At 43.6% G+C, this 23090-nt stretch overlaps 1 protein-coding gene across 2 annotated transcripts in view; it reads right to left on the bottom strand.

Moving 5' to 3' along the window:
- PSMD11 (proteasome 26S subunit, non-ATPase 11) overlaps positions 1 to 22798 on the bottom strand; it is a 31986-nt gene extending 9188 nt beyond the window's left edge. Inside the window, exons 1-6 of one of the 2 annotated variants that reach the window (XM_075561382.1) lie at positions 22650 to 22798; positions 20348 to 20449; positions 12924 to 13048; positions 3783 to 3854; positions 3321 to 3378; positions 773 to 967 (exon numbers count right to left, since the gene is read on the bottom strand). In XM_075561382.1, coding sequence (XP_075417497.1) covers positions 773 to 967; positions 3321 to 3378; positions 3783 to 3854; positions 12924 to 13048; positions 20348 to 20449; positions 22650 to 22740 — 643 coding nt within the window. In that variant the 5' untranslated portion in view covers positions 22741 to 22798. The remainder of the gene's footprint in view (positions 1 to 772; positions 968 to 3320; positions 3379 to 3782; positions 3855 to 12923; positions 13049 to 20347; positions 20450 to 22649) is intronic. The other variant, XM_075561383.1, reaches the window with a different exon arrangement.
- Positions 22799 to 23090: the final 292 nt, after the last annotated feature.

Here is a 23090-nt window from a genome sequence, read left to right as displayed (position 1 = left end):
TTTAAACATGGGCAATGCAGAAAAATGACCTTGATCTTAGGAAGGTGGGTGCTCTAGAAAACCTGACTAGTGATGATGGTCAGATATAAAAGAACAGCTCGGGGAGGGTAGGCCTTAATTTTACCAGTGGCTGCAGAGGTGGAAAAGAAAGGTCAGATTTGGCTGCTGATTGGATCTTATGGATGAAATATAAGGAGTCCTAATTTCTCCAAAGATAATAGTTTAGTTTAAGCAATTAACAATAATAAGACTATTAATTAAGACAATAAATGCAGAAACAGTTGTAAAGGAGGGTTTGGGTGCAAATCTGGTTTTGCTAAGTTGAGATTGAGGTGCCTATGGAACAGTTGGCACTATAGATGAGGTGTTGGGCTGCTAGCCACAAGGTTGATAGGTCACACTCACTGGCTGTTCTTCTGAAGAAATCTGAGGCTATGTTCTCCCATCAAGATTTAGTCTCAGAAACCCTATGCAGCATCTCCATGAGTTGGTACTGACTCAGTGGCAGTGGGTGGAATGGAACATGTAGGTAGAGATGTCCATTTAGCAGCCAGAAATCTGGAACTGGAATTTAGAAGAGGAGGCTGCTGGAGATCTAGATGAGGAGACTATTATGGTTCTATGAGCTGTTTTGTTGTGGGAAGGAATGGGATTAGAGAGGGAACAAGGGAGAACTAGAAAGAAAAAAAAAATTAAGCCAACACTGAAGATCCCCTGTTCTCTCTTAGAAGGGAGCTATACAAACATAACCCACAGCAGCTACAAATGGTACCTGACTGCATGTCCAAGGTGGCCTGCAATTTAGGAGGGCAGTAGATGGCATTTGCCGTGGTTCGAGCAGAGGTTAAGGCAGCTCGGGCTTTCGGCAGGTTGCTCAGAGCGTGGTATGTTTTGCTTTCTAAAAGTTGCACTTCCACCAAAAGGGCTTTGTCGTCCATCTTTTTCAACTCCCGCAGCAACTGAGAACCTGGGGATGGAAGATACAGACCCCGATATTAGTCACAACCCCTAGTACCTTAATCCTCTAGTATCACGCTCTCACCCTCAGAAGAACACCTCAAATAAAGAAACTGTAACTCAAAAGCAGGTTACCTATAAGGTCCCATAATAAAATTACAATTCTCAGTAATATGTCCATCTTCGAAAAGAGAAATACAGGTCTCTTCAAAGGCGTCTGTAGTTTACAGACAACACTGAAATGAAGAGGTTTAGAAATGCAATCCTATGGTTTACATGGAGTGTGACTCCTCAGTGGAACTAGTTCCCCAGTGCAGACTGAGAAGAGTATCAAACCAAAGAGACTCAACATTTATAAAATTTCAAAGTGAATCGTATGAGGCCCCAATAAAATAATTTAATAAAAAAAATTCAAAGTGAATCGAAGGCTAAAAGGTAAGCGTTAGAACTATAAAGCCTTCAGAAAAAAAGCAAGAGTAAACCTTTGTGACTTTGGAATAGAAGCCAAGTTCAAAATGGTTTCTTAGGAATCAAACCAAAAGTGTAAACAACATGGGGGGGGGGGGGGGGCAGATACATGAGACTGCATCAAAACTAAAATGTGCTCCAACAGGTACCACCAGGAAAGTGAAAAACTTCAGGATGTGGGGAAAGTATTTGCAAATCGTATCTCTAATAAGGAACAAGTATCCAGAATAAGCAGTAAAAAGACAACCCAATTAAAGAAATTAAAATTTGAAGTGATTGAGCTATGGAATGTTACGATATCTGTGTAAGAGCTCCCAATAAAATGATTTTTTTAAAATTAAAAAAACAAAATACTCTGGGGCATGTTGAAACAACAAAAAAAAAAACACCATAAAATAATCATTAGGAATGTGACTATTTCTACAAATGTGAGAAATACTAAAAAATGTACAACATAAATGAACCTGGAAAACACTGTGCTAAGTGCTAAGTGCAAGAAGGGAATCACAACAGCCAACACATTGTATAAGCTTGCTTACGTGAACTGTCTGAGATCAACACATCTAGAGACCTGGGTGGATTCACGCCTGCGGTGATTACAGTGACTACAGTGAGGGGAAGCTGTGGGGATGGGGTTGTTTGCTGGAACGATGAAAATATTTTGAAATCACAGATAGTGATGGCGGTCACACCACTCTAAGAACATACTGAAGACCACTAAATTGTGAGGTTTTAAACATTGAACTTTACGGTATGACTTCTACTTCAATGCATGTTTTAATGTACTATCAGGTTGAACCACAGGAAATACCATTTTAGCAAGATTAAAAAAAAAATTAACTACTGGCAATTCCCCCAACTTCACAGACCATGAACTCCATGTTTTCTCCAACAGGGGCGAAGTCCAAATCTATCCATTAATTAAAAACAAGCAGCGGGGTACTATTTCTGGGTGTTTAAAAAAGGGCTGCTAACAATTCTTCCCAATTCAGTCATGGCCAAGGACGCCTAAGATGAACAGGTCCAAGTGTCCAAAAGTGGGGTGAACTAGAACAATAACCAAAACGGGAACTACGAGGAACAAAGCCCTGCTATAGATTTAACCACTCCCTTAGAAAGCAAGCGCGGTGCGGCGCGCGCAATGCGCACTCCCGGCCTCTTGCCCACTGGGGCTCGAGCAGTCAGCAGTAGTGGTGCTCTGCCCAAATATGGCGAGGCACCGGCCGTGCTGACGTGCCTCACATTCTACCATGCATCTCCCACATCAGGCTCCTGAAAGGGCTCGGCACACCTTCCAAACTTCCCATTTAAGGGTTTTCAGCTATAAATTTTCCTGTTCCAGGTTGCCCAAATTTCAAAAGCTCATTTGTTTTAGTTTTGCTTCGTCAGCCATCAATGAACAGTTCAAACTGGTTTTTTAGGCCTGTGGGAAAGGGCACATAGGTTGGCCCACTTCTTCAATTCCCTCACTGTAGCTTCCATATATGTTTGTACTCAATTTCTGGATTTTAAATATATTAATATAGTTAAATGTAATAACCAGAGAAACATATCTAATTTAAACTAGCTCTGACAGTTGAGATTATTTATATAAAAAATGAAGATAAACATTTACAAAAAAATCAGTTATTACAAGGAGCTACATGTTACTGCCCCAAATGCAAATTAATTTAGAAACTGACCTTTTCATCTCTGAACTTGACAGAGCACCCTAATCTGTTTCTCAAAACTTCCCAGTGGCATTTTCCCCTGATAGGTTTACGGAAAGACACTTTAAACTTGTCATAGAAGTTGGAAAAATACAAATATTTATTATGTGATTTATAAGCATAACCAGACTCAAATTGTATTCAATTATCCAGTTAAGGTTTCTTAATTCCTACCAGTTTACTTACCCAAATGCAATGCTTCCTGGTACCTCTTGGTATCAAAGTACAAAGATACCAGTCTTGCCTGGGAAAGAGAATAAGCATTGATTGATGAGAAGGGCCCCGGGGGGTAACCATCAAAGATTGACAGTCATAGAACTATTACTGTTGAATATACAACATGCTGAACTGAAGATTGCATCATGTGCAGCATAGAAATTACCCACAATACTATCTTCTATTATGGTCACTGACTGATAGCCTTACCATTTTGGCTGCTTATTTCCCTAAACAAAACAGTAGGACTATCTCAAAATTACAACACAGGCAATTCTTATGATGAGGACTACTCTCGATAATCTATGGGTGCCTGGGCAATACCAAGTTGTTGAAAATACTTTTGTTATGGATGGTATTACTTCATTCACCCAGAGTCTGCCTAGTGCCTACAGACTTAAACTCAGTATTAATTCAGGCGTGCATGCATACCTCCAAAGCTTGGCGTAAGAAAGTTCTTTTCTCTGATTTGGCCCACTCGATGCACTCTAAACACAACTCGACCTGCAATACATGGAGATAGTACATACAACATTATGTCCTCAAATTCTTTCTACAAATCTTGCCATGGAAAACATACTACCTACTTAGCTCTTAGCAGATATATCTATCTTATGGGTAACAATTCTGTCATAATGGAGAAACAATATGGACTTTTACATATAAAATACCTACGTGCTTGTGTTCTTTAAAAAACAAACTCACCTTTGAGACTGCTCTTCCACCATCCAAGAGAGACCAGAACTTTGAAGAACATATGTAAGTTTCAAAAAGTTCATATAAATTTTACACAAACTTTTGGAAATTCCCTTATACTGCCCTGGAATAAAGATTTCTATACTGGCTTATAAATTTTTAAAGCAGAAATTATTCCCTGAATATTTGGATAAAGTAACATAAACACACTGGTAATAAATAAGGGGGAGAAATTCTCAGCCTAAGCACAAACAATCATGTTTCTAACGTTGCTATATGCCTAGAAGGTCTTACTGCCAGATTCTCTTCCAGGCTCGAAGAAGTGCAGTGGATGAACTCATCGCCCTCTTGCAGATCTAGCAATCCTAGCTTTTATTAAGGGAATGAAATGAAATAAGGAGCTTCCCAACTTTATTTAAAGGCACTCTTAACCTACAACTATATCTGCCACCCAAGTCACCATTAAGGTACAAAGAACTTAATTTTTAAAAGTAGTGCCCTTTACTAAGTAGCTTAGCATTTCATCAGGCACCCTTAACAGAGTAGGAGGAGGCTTGACCGAGTTAGTAGAAAAATTCCACCATCTTTTTATTCCATTTCTAAATTGGTTGAAGCCCCTGGAACATACTAAGTACTGCAGATCTTATATCATTTATGCTATTGCAAGTTTGTATTAAGATTCCTAATCTGGGCATAAGACAAAGGAAATGAAAGTGAGATTTCTCAAAAGAAACTAATTGCTAGTACAAAGCTGTATTGCTACAAAATCACAAAAACCTTTACTAGAAAAAGTATCAAAACATGATGCTATTGTTTCATGACATATCCTCCATCTACTTCTTTCGGGTTCTAAAAGGGGTGTGTCCATGTCTTTAACCTTTCCCCCAAGGATTCTACACTCTTCAGTTTACACCCCATCAAAGAGGATACCAAATCGTGTTCCTTTTCAAAATTCCTTTGAGTTTGGGGAACAAAAAGCCATCTGAAGGGGCAAGATGAGGTTTGTGAAATGGAAGGGAAAAGTTTCCAAGTGAAATTTTGGTAGGAGACGCGGCCCTTGCTACCCTCATCGAAAGGTGCACCCCCGGGATGGGGAAACTTTTGTTGGTGCAACTTATCTCTTACTGATACAGATTTCAATTTTCTTAAAAACTTCTTTATAAGCCACTGTGATTTCTCTGTGCTCTTCCTTAAAGTCTATCAAATTACTCCTCCAGGATCCCAAGAAACAGCTGCCAGAACCTGCTGAGTTGACTAGTGTCTTGAATTTTACTGGTCCAGCAGATCCCCTTGGGAGGCACTATTTTGATCCAAAAAATTTTGAAGGCATCCTAAAGAGCTGATGAGCATTACCGAAAGAGCCGCTCTGTGCTCACCTACTGATCACGGAGACGCGGTTAAACATGGCGTGTTTGCAGTAAACCCTTGCATGTAGGAACTGAAGCCACAGTAGAAATACTTTTTACTTGCCATCATATAACAGGTTTTTATATGTTCAATAATCTTTAAGTGATATAAAGAAAGAAAACTGAAGTGTCAACTCAAAATTGGCAAGATCTAAAATTATCCCTAGATCCTAACTAAGTCCAAGCTCAGTATATACATTTATGACAGTCTTTGGTAGTTGGAGGATGTATCAGTAAGAGATTAAAGCAAAGTTTTATAACTTATCATTGGAGCCCCCTGGTGGCAACACCTCCAACTTTAAACTCACCTGACCTCATACAAATTTTACTAAAAGATAGAATGACTGTAACTGCAAAGCTTCTGTGAATGTTTTCAGCAAAAGGAAAATTTATCATTTACACGCATCGAATACAAGCCCCACATGCCTTGCTTGGCTGGCTAAGAAATGTTTATCATCACAAGTCGCCCAGGGAATTTTTTCAACCTGTATAAAAATGAATGTCTGCGCTCTTGATTCAGAAACATGGATTAGGACATAGGTTCCCAAACGTAGCTGGCCTACCACCCCTCCCTCTTCAGGAAAAGACATGAAAGGCTTTCTACTATGGCCCATAATCCCAAGTGCAGCCTCCTGGGATCATTCCAGCATGCAAGGAATTCCCGCCCACTTTGGGAAACACTGGTTTCTCACAGCATGAAAACTGAACACGAGAACTCCTGCTTCTTCATCCATTGCCCTGATGGTCCAGATGTCAAAATACTGACTATCTATTGCCCAAGGCCACAGAGCAGCATCTGTTGGGTCCCCATCCCCATCTTTTCTTGCTAACTCAACCCAGGCAGTCAATCACAGCAAAATGTTCTATAGTATGTGCTGCCTCTATCAATGTACAGGGGCAGGACTTCTATTATATGCAGTTTTAAATTGGGGAAGCCAGCACCTCGCTTCTAAGGAACTATTTTGAAAGGCCCTTCCTGCACAGCTATCTTGTATGAGGGGCTCAGTGTACTGTTAAGTATTACTAACAATAGACAAAAAGCTCATGCTTCTACAAGGTTTTTACTACCTTCAAAAGCGTGATAAAAACTACATGTTTACATTTTAAGTCAAGACACTACCTTTTTTTTTTCCCCAAATATATCTAAGTTCCTGCGGGAAAAATAATTCTTATTCCAAACCTGGCATTCTGTAGCACAAACTCCCTTCTCCACTGAAACAACTACCCCAACATCATGATCTTGGTGTGAGCTTCCTCAGAAATGTGGGACTGCCCGTTCCAAAAAATGGCTTTCCGCATGCGCTCGCTAGCTAAAAGTCTCTGGAGGGTAAGAGAAATTTTGGAAGCTACATTCACTATTGGCAAAGGTCTCATTCAACTTTTCTCTCATCCTCATTCTACTTCTCCTTTCCCCGCCCCTTACCAAGCACCCTCTCCTAAATCCCCGACGCCCACTGTGCCACACACAAGGCCTCCCTTTCCAGGCTCCACACTTTACGACTGGAATGTACCTAGTCCTACTTTCATACTTTCATTCAAAACACAACAACATTGGGAATTGGACAATCTGAACACTGTCCAACAGATATGACCGACAAGTCCCCAGCTAAAAAAAAAGACCAGGAAAATGCACTCCCTCATACTCCTAATGCCAAACTCAAAACACAAAACTCCTAACTCTCAAAGAAATTCTTAAACTTCAGTTTGCCTCCATCCTCAATACTGCTAAGACAGCGACTCTCCTCAGTCATTTCCCATGGCTTAATCAAAGGATTTAAGAGAATCAACATCTTTTCAAGATAAGGACTATAATCAATTTCCCTACATCTTAAGTCATCTAGACAAATGTCTAGATAATAAAACCCCATGATTACATCTCTGTTCAATAAACTTACCTCAAACGCAACAAAGTACTTTCTTAGGATCTACCACGGGGAATGCATAATCCATAAATAAATGAATCCATTCATTCTTTCAACAACTATTAGTTCTGTAGCTTACCTTTAAGTTTGACGATGCAAAGGGCTGGGCAAGCGCTGGGGTACAGCAGGGAAGACACAGTCATGATCCTACAACTAACATTCACGGAGGATCGATGGTCCACAAGTAAATAAACCAATATGAAGCAAAGTAAAGCAGAGATCCAGTACTTTAGATATGGTGAACGAGAATGATCTCTGAGAGAGTGAGATGTAAACAAAGAGCTGAAACAATGTGGAAAAAAAGCCATTGGGTAGAAAAATGTCATTACCACCCAGAGCAACCTATAGCTATAATCTAAACCCCAACATTCTTTAACAAAATGGAAAAATGAGTCCTATGCAAACTTTGCAACTTCATATGCAAAGAGGCTTCAAACAGCTTAAGTGTCACTGAAGAACAAAATATGAGGTCTGACACTTCCCAATCTCAGAAATTCCTAGGCAGCCATGGACATTTTACTTTCTGAGGCTATAAGTCTTTACAGGTGCAGAAAGCTTTGTCTCCTGCAGAGTGGCTGGTGGGTTCAAGATGCTGAAACTTGTGAAGGGCAGCCCAACACATAACCTTCTACTCCACCGGGGTTCTTATCCATCACACCTCAGGTGAAATAATTCCGTTTTTTATCACACAACCCACCTTAGCAACCTGACTTCCGGTACTCTACTAAGCGCATACCAAACCTGTCAGCCATTCTGAGTAGCTGGCTGTTCTGTCAAATAAATAAATCTGTATGCTCCATCTGTGCCTACTTCCTCATGCTGTAACGTGCCTTTCCGTTGTCCAGACAGCCTGGTATTGGTATGACAGACACACAGACGAATGGAATAGGCAGGCTTAAGAACCCAGGATGCAATCCACTGAGCTATGGAGAGTTCATCTTCAACAAAGGAATGGTTTGGTTTGGTTTAGTGTAGGTGCAAGAAAAGGCTGGAAGCTACAATGGAATGATTTAAAGTGCAGAAAGTGAAGGTGATTGCAAAGAAGAATTTGCTGCACGTAGGGATGGGTTCAATCTTTCCAAAATAGGGGAAATTTACATAAACATGAGAGGACACGTAAGAAGAGGAGGTAACCGGGTGTAAGAGAGGTCCAAAGTGAAAACAGGAGGAAAGCTAGTGAAAGGAAGAATAGTACAATGGACGGATGAGGTCAGCGAGGTAGTCATGTAGTTGTACTACGAATGAGGAAGGCACTGGGGTACTGTTAAGATACATAGTGCTTCACCTGCAGGACAGTGCAACTGTAAGCCAATTTTCATTCAAGTCAGAAATATAAACGTACATGATTCAATGGGGTTGTTGGCAGTTACGCGAAAGGAAAGACTTCAGAGGAAGTCAAACTAGAAGACGAGCAACAGAAGGGCAAGTTACAGCATGAGGAAGCGAGCAGAGATGAAACAGCACTGTTCTTCAGCTAACAACCAGGCACCTGACATGGCTGACAGGTTTGGTATGCTAATAAGAGGACCAGAAGTCAGGCTGCTAGGTTGGTTTATATTATTTTAAATTTTTTAAAAAACACCACTATGGATTATAACTCTGGAAGCGATGGAAAAGAGCCCCAGTGTAGTAATTTATATGTTGAGCTGCTAACCACGGGTCAGCAGTTCAAGTCCAACAGCCACTCTGCAGGAGAAAGAGGCTGCTTTCCGCTCCTGTAAAGATTACAGCCTCAGAAACCCTCCGGGCAGGCCTGCTCTGTCCTGCAGAGCTGCTGAGTCAGAAATGGATGCAGTCAATGACAGTGAGTTTGGTTTGGAGGGCCACCGAGGGCTCAAGTTGGAAAAGAAAGAATGAAATACAATGCTCAGAGAGCTACTTGGTAAGCAGCTCTGACAATGGTGATCCACGTTGCAGAACAAACCTTCTACAGAAGAAGCTAAGAACCAAGCAAGAGGGCCACTCACTCACTGCCATCAAGGTGATTTCAAATCATTGTGGCCCTATCCGACAGAGTAGACCGAGAGCACCAATCTTTACAGGAATCGAAAGCCTCACTCCTTTCTCCCACAGTCGCCGCAAGTAGACAGACATACACAAAAAAGATAAAAAAGTAGACAATGAAGAAAGTTGAATGACTCAAACAGAATTTAGAATTGGTTGAAGATTTACTTATCTGGATGGTTTATAATTTACTCCCACCAAACAAATCAGGTGAAATACTGGCTCTTGATAAAAACTCAACTGCTAAATTTTTTTGGTTTTGTTTTTAAGTTACTTACTAAAATGACACTGATGATACAATGACGCAGTGCCCACGTGCACTGCCCACTTCTTTTTACCCAAGGAGGAAAAGTTCTCTGGCTGACAAAAATGTATGAGCAATGAACAATGGTAATGTGCGAACGCAGTAACAGGAGGGTCTAACCAGACACAGAGCCACATGACAAAGGCCAGGAGACCCTCCCCCCCACCCCTTGTCAAGTAGAGGAGAACACTAAACTGTGACTGGGTAGACTTCTGCAAAAGGAGCAGGAGTAGAACTGATTGTTAAACAAACGCAGTTCTATCCACTGAGTCAGCTCAATGCTATGGGAAGGGGGAAGTTTTTCTGCCCAAAGAGTTCCAACTAAATCTATTAGTTTCAAACTAACACCATCAGTCATCTCTTCGTGAAAACAAAGTATAAGGGATAAAAGTTAGATTTAAATAAGACCAACACTCCTAACAAAAACCCTGTTTTCTTTTAATTCATATATACATACAACAGGGTATCAAAAAAAAAAGCTGAGCTTTCATATACACGCACTATTCCTGCCAGGCGAGCATGGAGCAACTCGCTGTTAGTGCACCCAGTAGCATCACCTGGGAAGGTTCTCTCTGGTCACTGAATTTTTACTGTAAAAGCAGTTTTGTTTGAAACTCATTTTTTGTGACAGTCGATGTAAGAGAACAGTGCACGGCTGTGAAATTTTGTTTCCTGCTCGGGAAAAATACCACAGAAACTATTGTTGAACACAGCTTATAGGGACAGCGCTATGGGAAAAATTCAAGCATACAAGTGACTTTCTCATTTCAAAAAAGGTGAAATGTCGACTGATGACAAACCTCCCATTCTGGATGGCCATCAAATTCCTGAATACACAAAAATGCCAACAAAATTTGTGCACTTGGACTCCAAGACCAATGATGGACCATTGAAGAGATGGGGAAGTGGCCTGGACTATCTTGGAGCTCAGTTCAGCACATTTTAATGGAAGATTTGGGAATGAGAAAGGTTGCTGCAAAATTTGTGCCTCGTGTTCTGACTGACCAGGAAAGAGAGCTTCGAGTGGAAACATGCCGTGCTTTGAAAGAACTGCTCCAAAGCAACCCAGACTATTTTTTCCCAAGGTCATTACTAGTAGGGATGAGACTTAGTGCTGTTCTTACAACCCAGAAAGCAAACATCATCAAGCCAGAAGACACCACTGTGTCCAAAAAAAGCTCCAGTGGAATCAAAGATCATGCTTGTTTGCTTTTTTGATATGAGAGGGATAATTTATTTGCAGTTCTTTCCACCAGGTCAGACTGTTAATCGAGCTTCCTATTTAGAGGTTCTGAAAAGATTGCATAACGGTGTGTGACGAAAAAGCCTGATTTGTGGCAGACAGGGATAGGGAACTGGTTTTGCCACCACGACAATGCCATCTCAGTGTGCCAGTTTTTGGCAAAAACCAGCATGCCTCTCTTGTCCCACGCACCTTACTCACCTGACCTCGCTCCGTACGTCTTCTTTTTCTTTTTGTTTCTGTGAATGAAGAGGAACATGAAAGGGCAGCGATCTGATGACGTAGAAGAGGTGAAGAAAAATATGAGGTGCTGTCAGCCATCCAAGCAGATGAGTTTGAAAAATGTTTCCAAGAATGGAATCGCAGACTTGGCAAACGTAATGGAGAGTACTTTGAGGTGATATGTTTGTTTCGTAAAAAAATTTAAACACATAGCTTTGGGAAAAAATGTCTGGGTTTTCTTCTTGAGTACCTCCTCATAATACTAATGTTTTGACTCCAAAGGCAGCCTGTTGTTACCTTCTCCCTGGGGCAGAGTTCTACCTGAAATGTTGCTAGTTGTCATCAAGCTGGTTCTGACGTACAGTGGCCATATGTACAACAGGTCAGAAACACTGTCCACTCCTGCACCATCTTCATAGTCAATGCAACGTTTGAGCCCACTGTTGCAGCCACTGTGTCCGTCCATCTCCTTGGTGCTGAGCAGGACGCCCTTCTGCAGGGACTAATACCTCGAGATAGGATGTTCAAAGTATGTGAGAGGACGTCTCCGCGTACTCGCTTCTAAGAACTTTTCTGGCTGTACTTCTTCTGAGGCAGCATTTGGTTTTGTTTGGTTTTTTTTCCCGGAAGTCCGGGGCATATTCAACATGCCTTGGCAACACCATACTTCAAATGCATCAAGTCTTGCTTACTCTTCCAATCCCCACATACATATGAGGTGATTTCAAATACTAAATGAATGTACAGCTCAATTAGACTTTTCTAAGTTCCACTAAGATGTTAGACAGACTTCAAAGAAACAAACAGGGCAGGAAACTAGATTGTATAAAAAGACATGATTTAAAGTGGGACCCACGAAATGCCTACTTACCCAACAGGCTGCTGTGACCTTTTATGACCACACTTTGAGTACGAGGAAAACAAAACAAACAGCACAACTAGCAACTCCACCTGCAGCCCCATATCCAACCCTTATACTAGCGGACACTCGTGCGACACTTACTGCCTGCCGTCCTCCTAAAGCAAAATCTTCCCGAGCAGGGACTGTAGTTTTAACTCTATCTCCTTTACCTATAAAAATGCTTACAATGAATGCTGACCAGTATACCTGGAGAAAAGACAACTGTATTCTTTGTACAAACAGATTTCAATGAACAAAACACCTTTGCTTGAATCTGCCACTTTCAGCAGAATGTCTAATTTTGCTATTTGTCTCCTTCTTGACAATTACAAAACAACAATGTGTCTTTAAAAATGTTGGATGAGGCCAGTAAATCCAGACAAGCACTCAGTTCAGGGTCTAGGGTGAACTTGTGGAGGGCAGGGACTGGAACACCAGAGTCACTTTCACACACGAGACACACACAGATAGCTGCTCACCCCTAATAAAGGCATATACAAAGCATAAAACATGCCAAGAAGGGATGCCACAAGACTAAATTAGTCCTCACAAGGAGCTCTGTGACACAGGATGAAAGGTACCACAGACACAGACAACAAAGGTGTGGCAATACAATACCTCAAAGACAAGAATCAGTTTGCGACCCTGGTGTAATGAGGATTCCAGGGACCACTGACAATCTCCACTTACAAAGCAAAGCATGGAACAGACCCAAAGTATCAAATGCCCTGCAACAAAGAGAAACTGACATGGCAAATCCCGAGCTGTCTTCCCCGCTGTCCCTTCTGCATTCAGTCCACAGCGCAGGCAGGCATTTCTTTCACGGAAATAAACGTTTCCCCATTTTGTCTAGCTCTGTGATTAAAGTGGCTCACCTCTTGCCCTGTAGCTGCTTCCATATCAAGAAACAGATCAAGAAGAGAGCGGACCAGACGAGCTGCTTTAGCCTTGCTGATGGAATTCAAGAAGGGTCGTACGTATTTGAGGAGTCCTCCAAGCTCTGTGCGGACGAGAGTTCAAACAGGAAAAAGTAGACATCAATGGTAGGGACAAAACTCACATTAAGAAAAATCAACCCAAGATACTAAAGGCAGCCTTGCCACCGGAATCAGTCTAAATGCAACCATCAAAAGGGGTCCAAAGCATTCTCAGTAGGTAAAGGTTAGAGAACCGTAGTATTACGTAATAAATTAGTATCCTATTTGCCACTCAGCTAATGAATTATGATCAGGGCTCTTGGAGAAGTTCAAGACTCTGGCTCAGGTATCCATCTTAATGAAAGACAAATAGCAAAGTACTCATGCTCTCAGAAAGCGATGTTCCAGAAGGTGAAATGTGTTTTGTCCCTGCCTACCTCGGACAAAATCGTTCCACACCCAACTCCATCTCCCACCCCAGCCCACCGCACAACAAATATGATCAGGCCGTGGAAGTGTCTTTTGTTCTTCCCTTCCCACGCCTGTCTTAGCAGAGTCCCTCAAACAGTGCGAGGTGACCAATTCCAAGGGCTTTTTCCTTCTTTCCTGCAATACTCGCCAGTTCAGCCTTTCAGCGATACCACTTTCCCAACTCAGCTTTTCACACAGGCGTCAGGGTGATTTGCTCTTAAAGTCATATGCTCTTTTAAAATCCCTCACTGGTCTACAAAATCTAATTCTTTAACTGTGACCAACAGACGTCCACAACCAGCTTTTCCCCTGAAGAAGAAAAAAGGGTGGTACGGAGAGTCAAAGAGCATCTTAGAAACAAAGTTAAACGAGAGCCTGTCAAAGAGTGAAAATGAGAAAACGCATTTTCTCAAAATGAAAGAAATCACTACACACCTACCTTAGGTCAAAATCACCTTGGTGCCACAGCCTCTTTAGTGCTCTCCACCCTTCTGATAAGTCTAATTCCGGCAGGCAAACCCCGCCCTCCTGAAGGCACTAAGGCAGGGTCGCCGTGTCAGAGGGCGCATGGGGCTGTGAAGACGCTGAAGAACTTCACACCGAGGGAACGTGTTCATCGTTCCTTTTAGTCCTTAGTACCGACCTCTGATTCCCACCATCTAAGATTGTCCCCATCTGCCACACATTCACCTCTATACAGACATACACACTCAGTCTCTATATACAACACAGTAACATTTTAGGTTCAGCTAAATCTTCCATGCTACACCAGTCTACAGTGATTTCTCCCCGCTCAAATTCCTTCCAAATTTATGCAAATTTCAATTATGTAATCGTAGATTTCAAAAGGAGTCCAGTGCAATGCCCCTTTCCTCCCATACTTCCCACTATGCTTGGACAACTCCTAGTGAGGGAATGTTCGAAACACTGTCTAGTCCTTTTCTGGCCAAACCAAGTTGCTATTGTTTGAAACACAAATCGATACCCTCCTTTCAAATGGCTTCAAGCATTAAAAGATAACATTTACATCTCCTTAACTTTCCTTTTTTCCACGTTAAACATCTTTACCCTTTCAATGGTTCTTCGGGATCCTGAGTTTCCTAGAGTCCTAATCCAACTTTGCCTCTTCCGAACAAACTCTAGCTTCCAAAGGAATCTCTTAAACATGGTGCTCAGAACTGAGAACCAATGCTCCTGGCAGGGTCTGGCCAGCAGAGTATGAGGTTCCAAAGGTAACACAGACAGCACGTCTAGCTTTTTCCAATCGCATTCTTTAAGTCTTTTTCTGCAGAAACTACTGTCAAGACGAGCACCTCTCTCTGTTTTGATAAATACTTTAAGCACATAGCTTTATACTTCCCACAAATGAATTTAGTCTTGCTGGCTCTGGCAATAATTCTGAACCTTTATTCTACCCTCTATTGTACTAATTTATCACAAAAGCAAGCATGCTTTTTGAAATGTGTTTAGCCATGATGACAATTAAAATACTGGCCAGAAGAACAAGGACAGAGCCTTAAGACATGAGGTTAGAGACTTTCCTACAAGTTGACAGATGGCGTGGCTAGAGCCCTGTCCACATATAACCTGTCCCTGCCATATTAACATTATGACAACTCTTCAAATACGATACTTATATCAGATAAGTAATTTCTCTTCCAGGAGCTGGCACACGTTTTACTGTGAAGTAAATACTTTTGGCTTTGCAGTGACACAGTCTCTGCGGCAGCTATTCAACTCGGCTGTTATATTGCAAAAGCAGTCCCAGACTCTATGTAAACAAAATAATCATGTGTCCCAATAAAATCGTGCTTACAAGAGTTGGCAGGACATAGTCTGCAGGACTCCTGCATATCTACCGAACTGACATGGGTCACCACGAAGAGAGGACTAAGATGCGTGTAGAAACATGTGACCTTAATAAACCCACTGCTTTCTTGATTAAAGTCTCCGTATCAACTCATCTATCTCAGAATTTTACTGTAGATCACCAGTTTGCAATGTTTGGAATCTTTTTTTCCACTAGCCTTTGAAAAGTAGAGCATCTGTCAATCCTCAGTATCCCCACGCTGCTTAACCCTCCATGAATTTTCACAAAACACCATGACTTTAGAATCTGCTAGAACCATGCTGTTCGCCTTGGAAGACGGTTGTCAGAGCCTAGAGACTTGAACTTAAAGAGACTCTGCTCTCTCTTCTCTCAGCTCCCTTGGAGTTAATTTGCTTTTGGATATTATTTCTATCTTTTCCAGTTTGGGAATCATTTTCCTTCTGGGAAAAGGCATATGGGAGACATGAGCAAAGCAGCCCCGCCTTTCTCTCCAAGCACTGAGTCTTCTTCTTAGTTCAACCTCTTAGGGTCCATTTAAAAAAAATTTTTTTTACTTGATTTTGTGTTTGCTATTACTTTCTATTCTTTCTGGGTTATTGTAATTGGTTTGTTTTCAGTTACATATGCAAGGAGTTTGTGTATATGTGCTTCATTCCCTTAAAATCATATTGCCATCTTCCACCTGTTCTAACAGATTCTCCACAGCAGTACGGCCAGTGTTTCCTTTCACAAACCTTACTGAAACTCAGCATATTCCTCTAAAGCAGCGGTTCTCAACATGGGGGTCATGACCCCTTTGGGGGTCGAACGACTGTTTCACAGGGGTCGCTTGATTCATCACAGTAGCAAAATGACAGTTATGAAATAGCAATGGAAATAATGTTATAGTTGGGGGTCCCCACCACACGAGGAGCTGTATTTAAGGGTCGCTGCATTAGGAAGGTGGAGACCCACTGCTCTAAGGAGTCTGATGGTATGAAATCTGCAGATCCTAAGCCTACAAATCAATCCAATCAATCAGTTTTAACACATCAGCTATTGTCTTGTTCCCTAATTCAGATGACTGTTTTTAATCAGGGACCTTATCTTAAGTTTCTGGAGCAGACTAGTTAGGTCAGTGGGAGCACAGTGATTAAGTGCTCAGCTGCTGACCAAGAGGTCAGTGGTTGGAACCCACTGGAAGCTCCACAGCAGAACGAGGTGGCCCTGCTCCCACTGATCACAGCCTTCAGAATCCTACAGGATCACTGTGACTAGAAACTGACTCTCAAGCATCTATCAAATGTACAATGAAAAGCGCTCAAAAATCAAAGGAAACAAACATACACCTATCAATTATTAACAGCAAAGATAGGTTGGTGAACCTAAGCCCAAGATTTCCTTAAGACTTCTAGTTCAGGTCGCATGTTCCCTCTACATTCGTCAAACTCTCTTATATGCAACCTGGAGAAGACTTTAGAAAACCCCTGTAATTCACCTCACTTCACAATCTTAATAGTGCACAGCTAAACTTCTCCGGTATTGGTCACAAGTGGGTAGAAAGGAATAGAGAGAAAATAAGCAGGAAATAAAAATCTCATGCACCACACTAACATTTGAAAGAAAGCAGAGACTTGGAAATTTCAACAGTGAAAAAGTTAACTTAAATCACAGCACCTAGTTTTACAATTCTTTCAGAAAATGTACCTTACTAATTTTATTTTGCATGAATTGTCAAAACTGTTCTGCAATACTCTCCACCTGCAAGCTCATAGCGACAGGAATCCACAGCATGTGAAATAGGAAGGCAGGCAGTCTAAAAAGCGCCACTGATAACCCAATCGAGAAGTGGTTAACTATAGGGGGGCAATTACCAATATGCCATGATGCCATGGACTCTGAAGCAGAACTGTGTGAGGTTCAATCCTGAGTCTACCATTTACTAACTGACCTTGAGTAAGCTATTTAACTTTTCTGTGCTCAGTTTCCTCGTGTGTAAAAAAACCTAAGAATATCTATATCATCAACTTAAAGATTCAGTTAAACAATGGTTGTGCTTAAAACAGTAACTGCTTCAAAGGAAGCATGCAAACATAGGTATGATTTTGTTTGTTACTGATATTTTCAAATAATGTTCTAAATAAGATACAACTTCCATATAAACGTAACCTTCCAATTTCATACATCTTTACTCAAGATTCTATTTATTGTGGCTAAAAACTATTGAGTGAATTATGTACGCTCAATTGGGAAAAGATTTTTAGTTCTCAAGTTCAGTCAAGTTTTGCTAACTTGTACCCATCATTCTCTAGGATAGCTACATAACTTAGGAGAAGTAATTTTTATGGTCACTTAACAAACCTTAATCAGATAAACTGTAAATTCTCTTTAAACATGAAGCAATCACCTGCTTTAAGTTTAAGTCAATTTCTCTCCAAAAACTATTACCACTTTATTGGTCAAAGGTCTTCCTGGTCAACAAGGCCCTGTCCTTATTGCAAGGACATGCCCATCATCATAATTAGCATTTCTAGCCTACCCAATCAACGGCTCTAGTACAACTATAGCATTTGGGTAATAACACGCAGAAACTCCTAGCCACCACTGAAGTACTGGGTGGCGCTGTCCATTTAATGTTTCACTCGTTCGGTGCCAGGAGAAAAGAGACAGTGAGCCACTGTCCTTTGCACAGATGCAAAACCCCTCGTCGTTGTCAAGTCCGTGCCCAAAGTCACTCTCCACCTCCGAGGCCTCAGAGCTGCTTAATGACATCAGGAGACTCTGCTGCCTGGCTAGGAGCGAATACAGTGAGATTCCCAACAGCCAAACCAGAAACAAATCACTGACCAGGCGACCCTCTGCCAAGAGAACACGGATTGTTCCTTACCTGCAGAAGGAAACGCTTCCAGGAAACCTGAGTCTAGCCATGAGAATTTGAAGCTGAGAAAGGTCACTGATTGCAGCCTTCAGAGTAGATTACAACTCAAAGTAAAGAAAACCAAAATCCTCACAGTATCATCATAAAGAGTGAAGTTGCCAAGGATTTCATTTTACTTGGATCCACACCCAGTGCTCATGGGAGCGCGGTCAGGAAACGAAGCAGATCCTAGAACCTTGGCTCAGATTACCTGGTGGGGAAGGCTCCAGAGATGGGAAATGCTGCTATGACTTATCCGAAGCCAGTTTCAACTGGCCATATTTTGACACTATGCCAAGATGAAGCGGGGTCCTCCAACCTTTGCTGAGCTACCTAAAGCTATTCAGAGCCTTTAAAAAAAATAGTCACTAGTTCTCACACTGTCGCTTCAAACAGCACTGGTCAGGAAGCTCTGCTGAGTGGTTTGGTGGTCACTGTGGGATGGATGTGATTTTATACTGGTGAGATCATAGGTAAGCGTGGCATCACTGGCTATGATGTTTGAAGGCTAGTGTTTAATAGCTCTTTATATTTAGTTTACTATTTGAGTGTTCTTGGACCGTGTGTGATCACATTGCTATCTGAATAAATTAATGTATTTTTTCAAATGAAATGAAACAACACATTGCATTGGGTGAATCTGCTACACAGGCCCCTTGAGTGTTAGAGACAGAGATGAGGTCACCTTGAGGAACAGGTGCACCTGACCCAGGCCACGGTATTTTCATCGGCTCATGTGCCTGTGAGAGCTGGATGGTTAATAAGGATGATCAAAAAAGTAAGATGTCTTTAAATTATGTCATTGAAGAATATTCAAGGTACCATGGATTTCCAGGAGAACAAGCAAGTCTGTCTTGGAGGCGGTGCTGCCAAAATGCTCCTTGGAATTGAGTGTCCCATACTGTGGACATAAGAGCCCTGGCGGCGTAGTGGTTCCACGTTGGGCTGCGATCTACAAGATCAGCAGTTCAAAACCATCAGCCACTCCATGGGAGAAAGACGGGGCTCTCTACTCCCATACACAGTTACAATCTTGGAAACCCATAGAGGCAGGTCTAGCCTGTCCTACATGATCGCTGTGAGTCAGCATGGAAACGATGAAGTGGGTGAAGACTTTATCCTGTGGACATGCTGCCAGGAGAGGCCAGTCTTGGTAGACATTCAACAACGAGGAGGAGGACCCTCAACAGGATGGGCTGACACAATGGCTGCAACACGGTCTCAAATATAACAATTTGTGAGGATAGAGCAGGACTGGGAGGTGTTTCTTTCTGTTGTACATCGGGTTGCTATGAATTGGAACCACACTCACTAACACCTAATAACAACATTCAGAAATACAGAAGGAAGAGCAAGAAAAAGCAGGGCTTGGGAGAGGGGGGGTGGAAAACATCCAAAGTTCAGATGGGAAAAAACACACCCAAGAATCTGTGAGCTCCAAAGAGGACAAATGAAAAGAAAACCGCACATGAGCACATCACAGTCAAACTGCTGAAAAGATCTTGAAAGCAACCAGAGGAAAAAAGACACATTACATACAGGGGAGAAGAAACATACATGAAGACCAATGTTATCTTCAGAAACAATGTTATTGCGCGCCATCTAGTTGACTCCAGTTCATAGCAACCTTGTATGACAGAGAACTGTCCTCTTTTGAGTTTCCTAAACTGTGATCTTTATAGACTTGGGTTCCTTTTTTTTCTTCCTGGGCCACTACACCACAGAAAACAAAACAAGGCATTTTTTAAGTACTGACAGAGGAAAATAGTCTAATTTTAGAATTTATAACCAGAGAAAATAAACTTTAAAAATGAGGGGAGAAAAAAAGAACTGGGTCTAAAGCAGTGGTTCTCAACCTTCCTAATGCCGCGACCCTTTAATATAGTTCCTGTTGTGGTGACCCCCTCAATCATAAAATTATTTTCATTGCTACTTCACTGTAATTTTGCTGTTATGAATCAGGTGACGCCTGGGAAAGGGTCGTTCGACTCCCAAAGGGGTGGCCAGCCCACAGGTTGAGAACCGCTGGTCTAAAGGCTACTTAACGCTCTAAGAAACTAAAGTTCAACAAGTTGCCAAGAAAATAAAATTGAATTACATGTGGCTGCATTCCTTTACTCCAACTCCCAAAACTTGACCTGGTACCTCGAGTTAGAGGGAAAGCAATCCATTTGCAGCACTTACCTGCAGCTTGTCCAGTCTTCGCCAGGAGAGACCCCAGTTCCAGGATACTCTGCTCTTTGACCTGCACTGCCTCCTCATCGTTCTCCTGAATGTCACGCTTCACTGGGAGGGGAAAATGCAAACTCTTAGAATTCTGACCAAAAAAAGAAAAATGAAGCCGGAGGGAAATTTCATCCACATAAAACCCTTTACAAACTCAAACATAAGTCACCAACACATAAACTCTAAGGTGCTTAGAAAAACTCTCAAAAGGGAAGTAACTGTGCATAAGTAGAATCAATAAAATAGATTTATAAATAAATTCTCTAGATTCCTCCTCTGGTGCTTTTTCATTTTGCCAGTTAGAATTCCCTTACCAATAAGCCCGGGAAGGCCTGTTGCGGTCAGTTAAAGCAAAATTACAACAAGGCCTTCATCGTCACAGTGCTGAGCCCCATGCTAGGCACACGGGTATGTGCAAATATTAAACATGCCTATGCATTTGCCTGCCCAAACTAAACACAAACGATCAAGTTACCGATGACTGCAAAATCAGAGGCCTTTAAATCAACTTCGGGTCTGGGGGAAAACCCATCTTATCAAAGATCAAGTGATTCACAACAGTGACACTTAGACGGGATGGCTGTTTTATGAAAGAACTGTGCTCCCCCTTCAACTGTTAGTCACTGTTCTATCCCCCAGGTTCACAGCGACCATTTGGCTATCACTACCAGAAGTTCCACCTCTTACACAGCTTCATGACTTGACAAAAATCCAGACTTTGATGCTCCATGATGGAGTCCGGAAAAAGTGAGGCTGTCCACCAGCAGATGACTCAAGCCGGCTGCATCAGGGAACGCTCCTCTTAAAATGGGCAGACAAGCAAGCATACGCCAATGAAAAGGTTACCCAAAGTGCCAAGCTAAAGAAGTCAAAGTCCTGCGCCCTGGGGCACAAAGCGCTTCAGTCAGCTTCTCACACCAGTTCTAAATGGGAGCCCTACTCACAGAGCCAACGCACAGCTGGGACTGAGGAGATGCTGGTTCTGTCATTGTTATGAAAGTCAAGAGAACAAGAACTTCGACACGGCCCGCCTTTTCCAGTAGCTGTCACCTCCTCTCTATCTGCCCCGGGACCGGGACCTGGTCACTGTCCTTTCTCTGGACCAAAAGTCAGGAGTACTAAAATGCAAACAGGCTCGTATAATACAATAAAAGGCAAAGTCCGGGCGTTCTCACATACACCTACATTCTCGTAACTACTTGTTGATCCAATTTCAATCTTCGCAAGCTACATTATTAAAGCCATCCCTCTGACGAGCAGACCAAAAGACGGTAATGAAGAACTAGCCCGTGCTCCCAAATGAGCCCCGATTAGACACTCACAGCGCCTTCTCTGCCTCCATCCATGTATTCTCGGCGCCTGCTCCCCCTCTCCCCTACACCCCAGTGAAAAGCTGTCACAGGGGACGGCCCGAGGGTCCCATTCCGAGCAGGTGCGAAGCAACCCGTCTGCTGGGCATTGTCACGTTCTCCAGCAACGCGCAGCCGGCCGGCCGCTTCCAAGGAGTTCCCTGAACTGTGCCGCTGACAAGGAACTCCGGACTCACTTCCAACCTCCACGCCGGGGACCGGGGCGATTCGTCACCGCCTCCCGTCGCGCGGTCCCACCCCAACGCCTCGCTCGATACCCCACACGCAGGGGCCGAACGCCTCGGGCACCTCACCTCCTCAAGCCAAACGCCGACCCCGGGTGCCTGTCAGCCCACTGCCGCCCACCGGCTGCGCGAGGCGAGGGGCTGAGAGAAGTCGCTGCGCCCGGCGTCCCGCAGAAAGGAAACTCCGAGAGCGCTCGCGCTCGCGCTCCCACCCGGGCAGGCAGCGCCGATCACAACGGCGGGAAATGCCTGTCCCGAGCGGGCTTCGCCCGGGCCCTCCAACTCGGGCGCTCTCACCCCAGCTCGCACCCAGCCCGCCGCCCGCCGCTGCTCCCGGTGCCGGGCCAGCCCGTGCGGGCCACAGCGGGGACAGAGCCGGGGAGGCTGGGGGCCCGCCTCGGCCCCACTCGCCCAGGCCACGCCGAGCCCACCGTGAGTCAGCAGCGGGCGAGGGCCGCGGGGGTAGCCTCGGGGCTTCTCACGGGACGGGGACCCAGGGGACTCCCGGGGAGCCCCGAGAGGCCTGTGCCCCCGGCCCGGCCCCCCTCACACACACAGTGAGTCAGCAGCCCCAGAGCCGGCTAGCACGGCCCCGCGCCGCCGCCGACGGCCAACAGCAGCCGGGCGGGGCCGGCGAGGCCGCGGAGGGGGCGCGACGGCCTTTACCGATGGAGTGGAGGATGTCGATGGAGGCCTCCCGGTCGGTGCTGAGTAGAGACTGGGCTCTCTGGAACTCCACCACCGCCGCCGCCGCCATCTTACCGCTCTCACACCGTCCCCGGCCGCGGCCGCCGACGCCGGAAGCACACACCCGGAAAGCCCGCCCCCGTGTGCCTCCCCGCCGTGCGCACTCCCCGCCTCCTTTCCCGGAGCACCATGGGAGTTGTAGTCTGTCCTCCGGGAGACGGGAGCGGGAGGTGAGCAGGGTGAGAGCTGGGGGTGCTTCGCACGGTGGGTGGGCTGCAAGCTCCTTAGCACCGCCTAGCGACCGGCTCTGGCGGAGAAGCAGCAATGCCTAATGACGTTGGACGCCCAATCCTAGTCCCCGCCTACCGTAAACTCCCTGTAAAAGGACTTTTTTGAGCGCGTGTCTATGTGTTCAATGAA

The sequence above is a fragment of the Tenrec ecaudatus genome, chromosome 10, assembly GCF_050624435.1.
Source record: "Tenrec ecaudatus isolate mTenEca1 chromosome 10, mTenEca1.hap1, whole genome shotgun sequence".
In the NCBI taxonomy this organism is placed as follows: domain Eukaryota; kingdom Metazoa; phylum Chordata; class Mammalia; order Afrosoricida; family Tenrecidae; genus Tenrec; species Tenrec ecaudatus.
The sequence above is the reverse complement of the archived record's forward strand: the minus strand, read 5'-3'. Positions and strand labels throughout refer to the sequence as shown.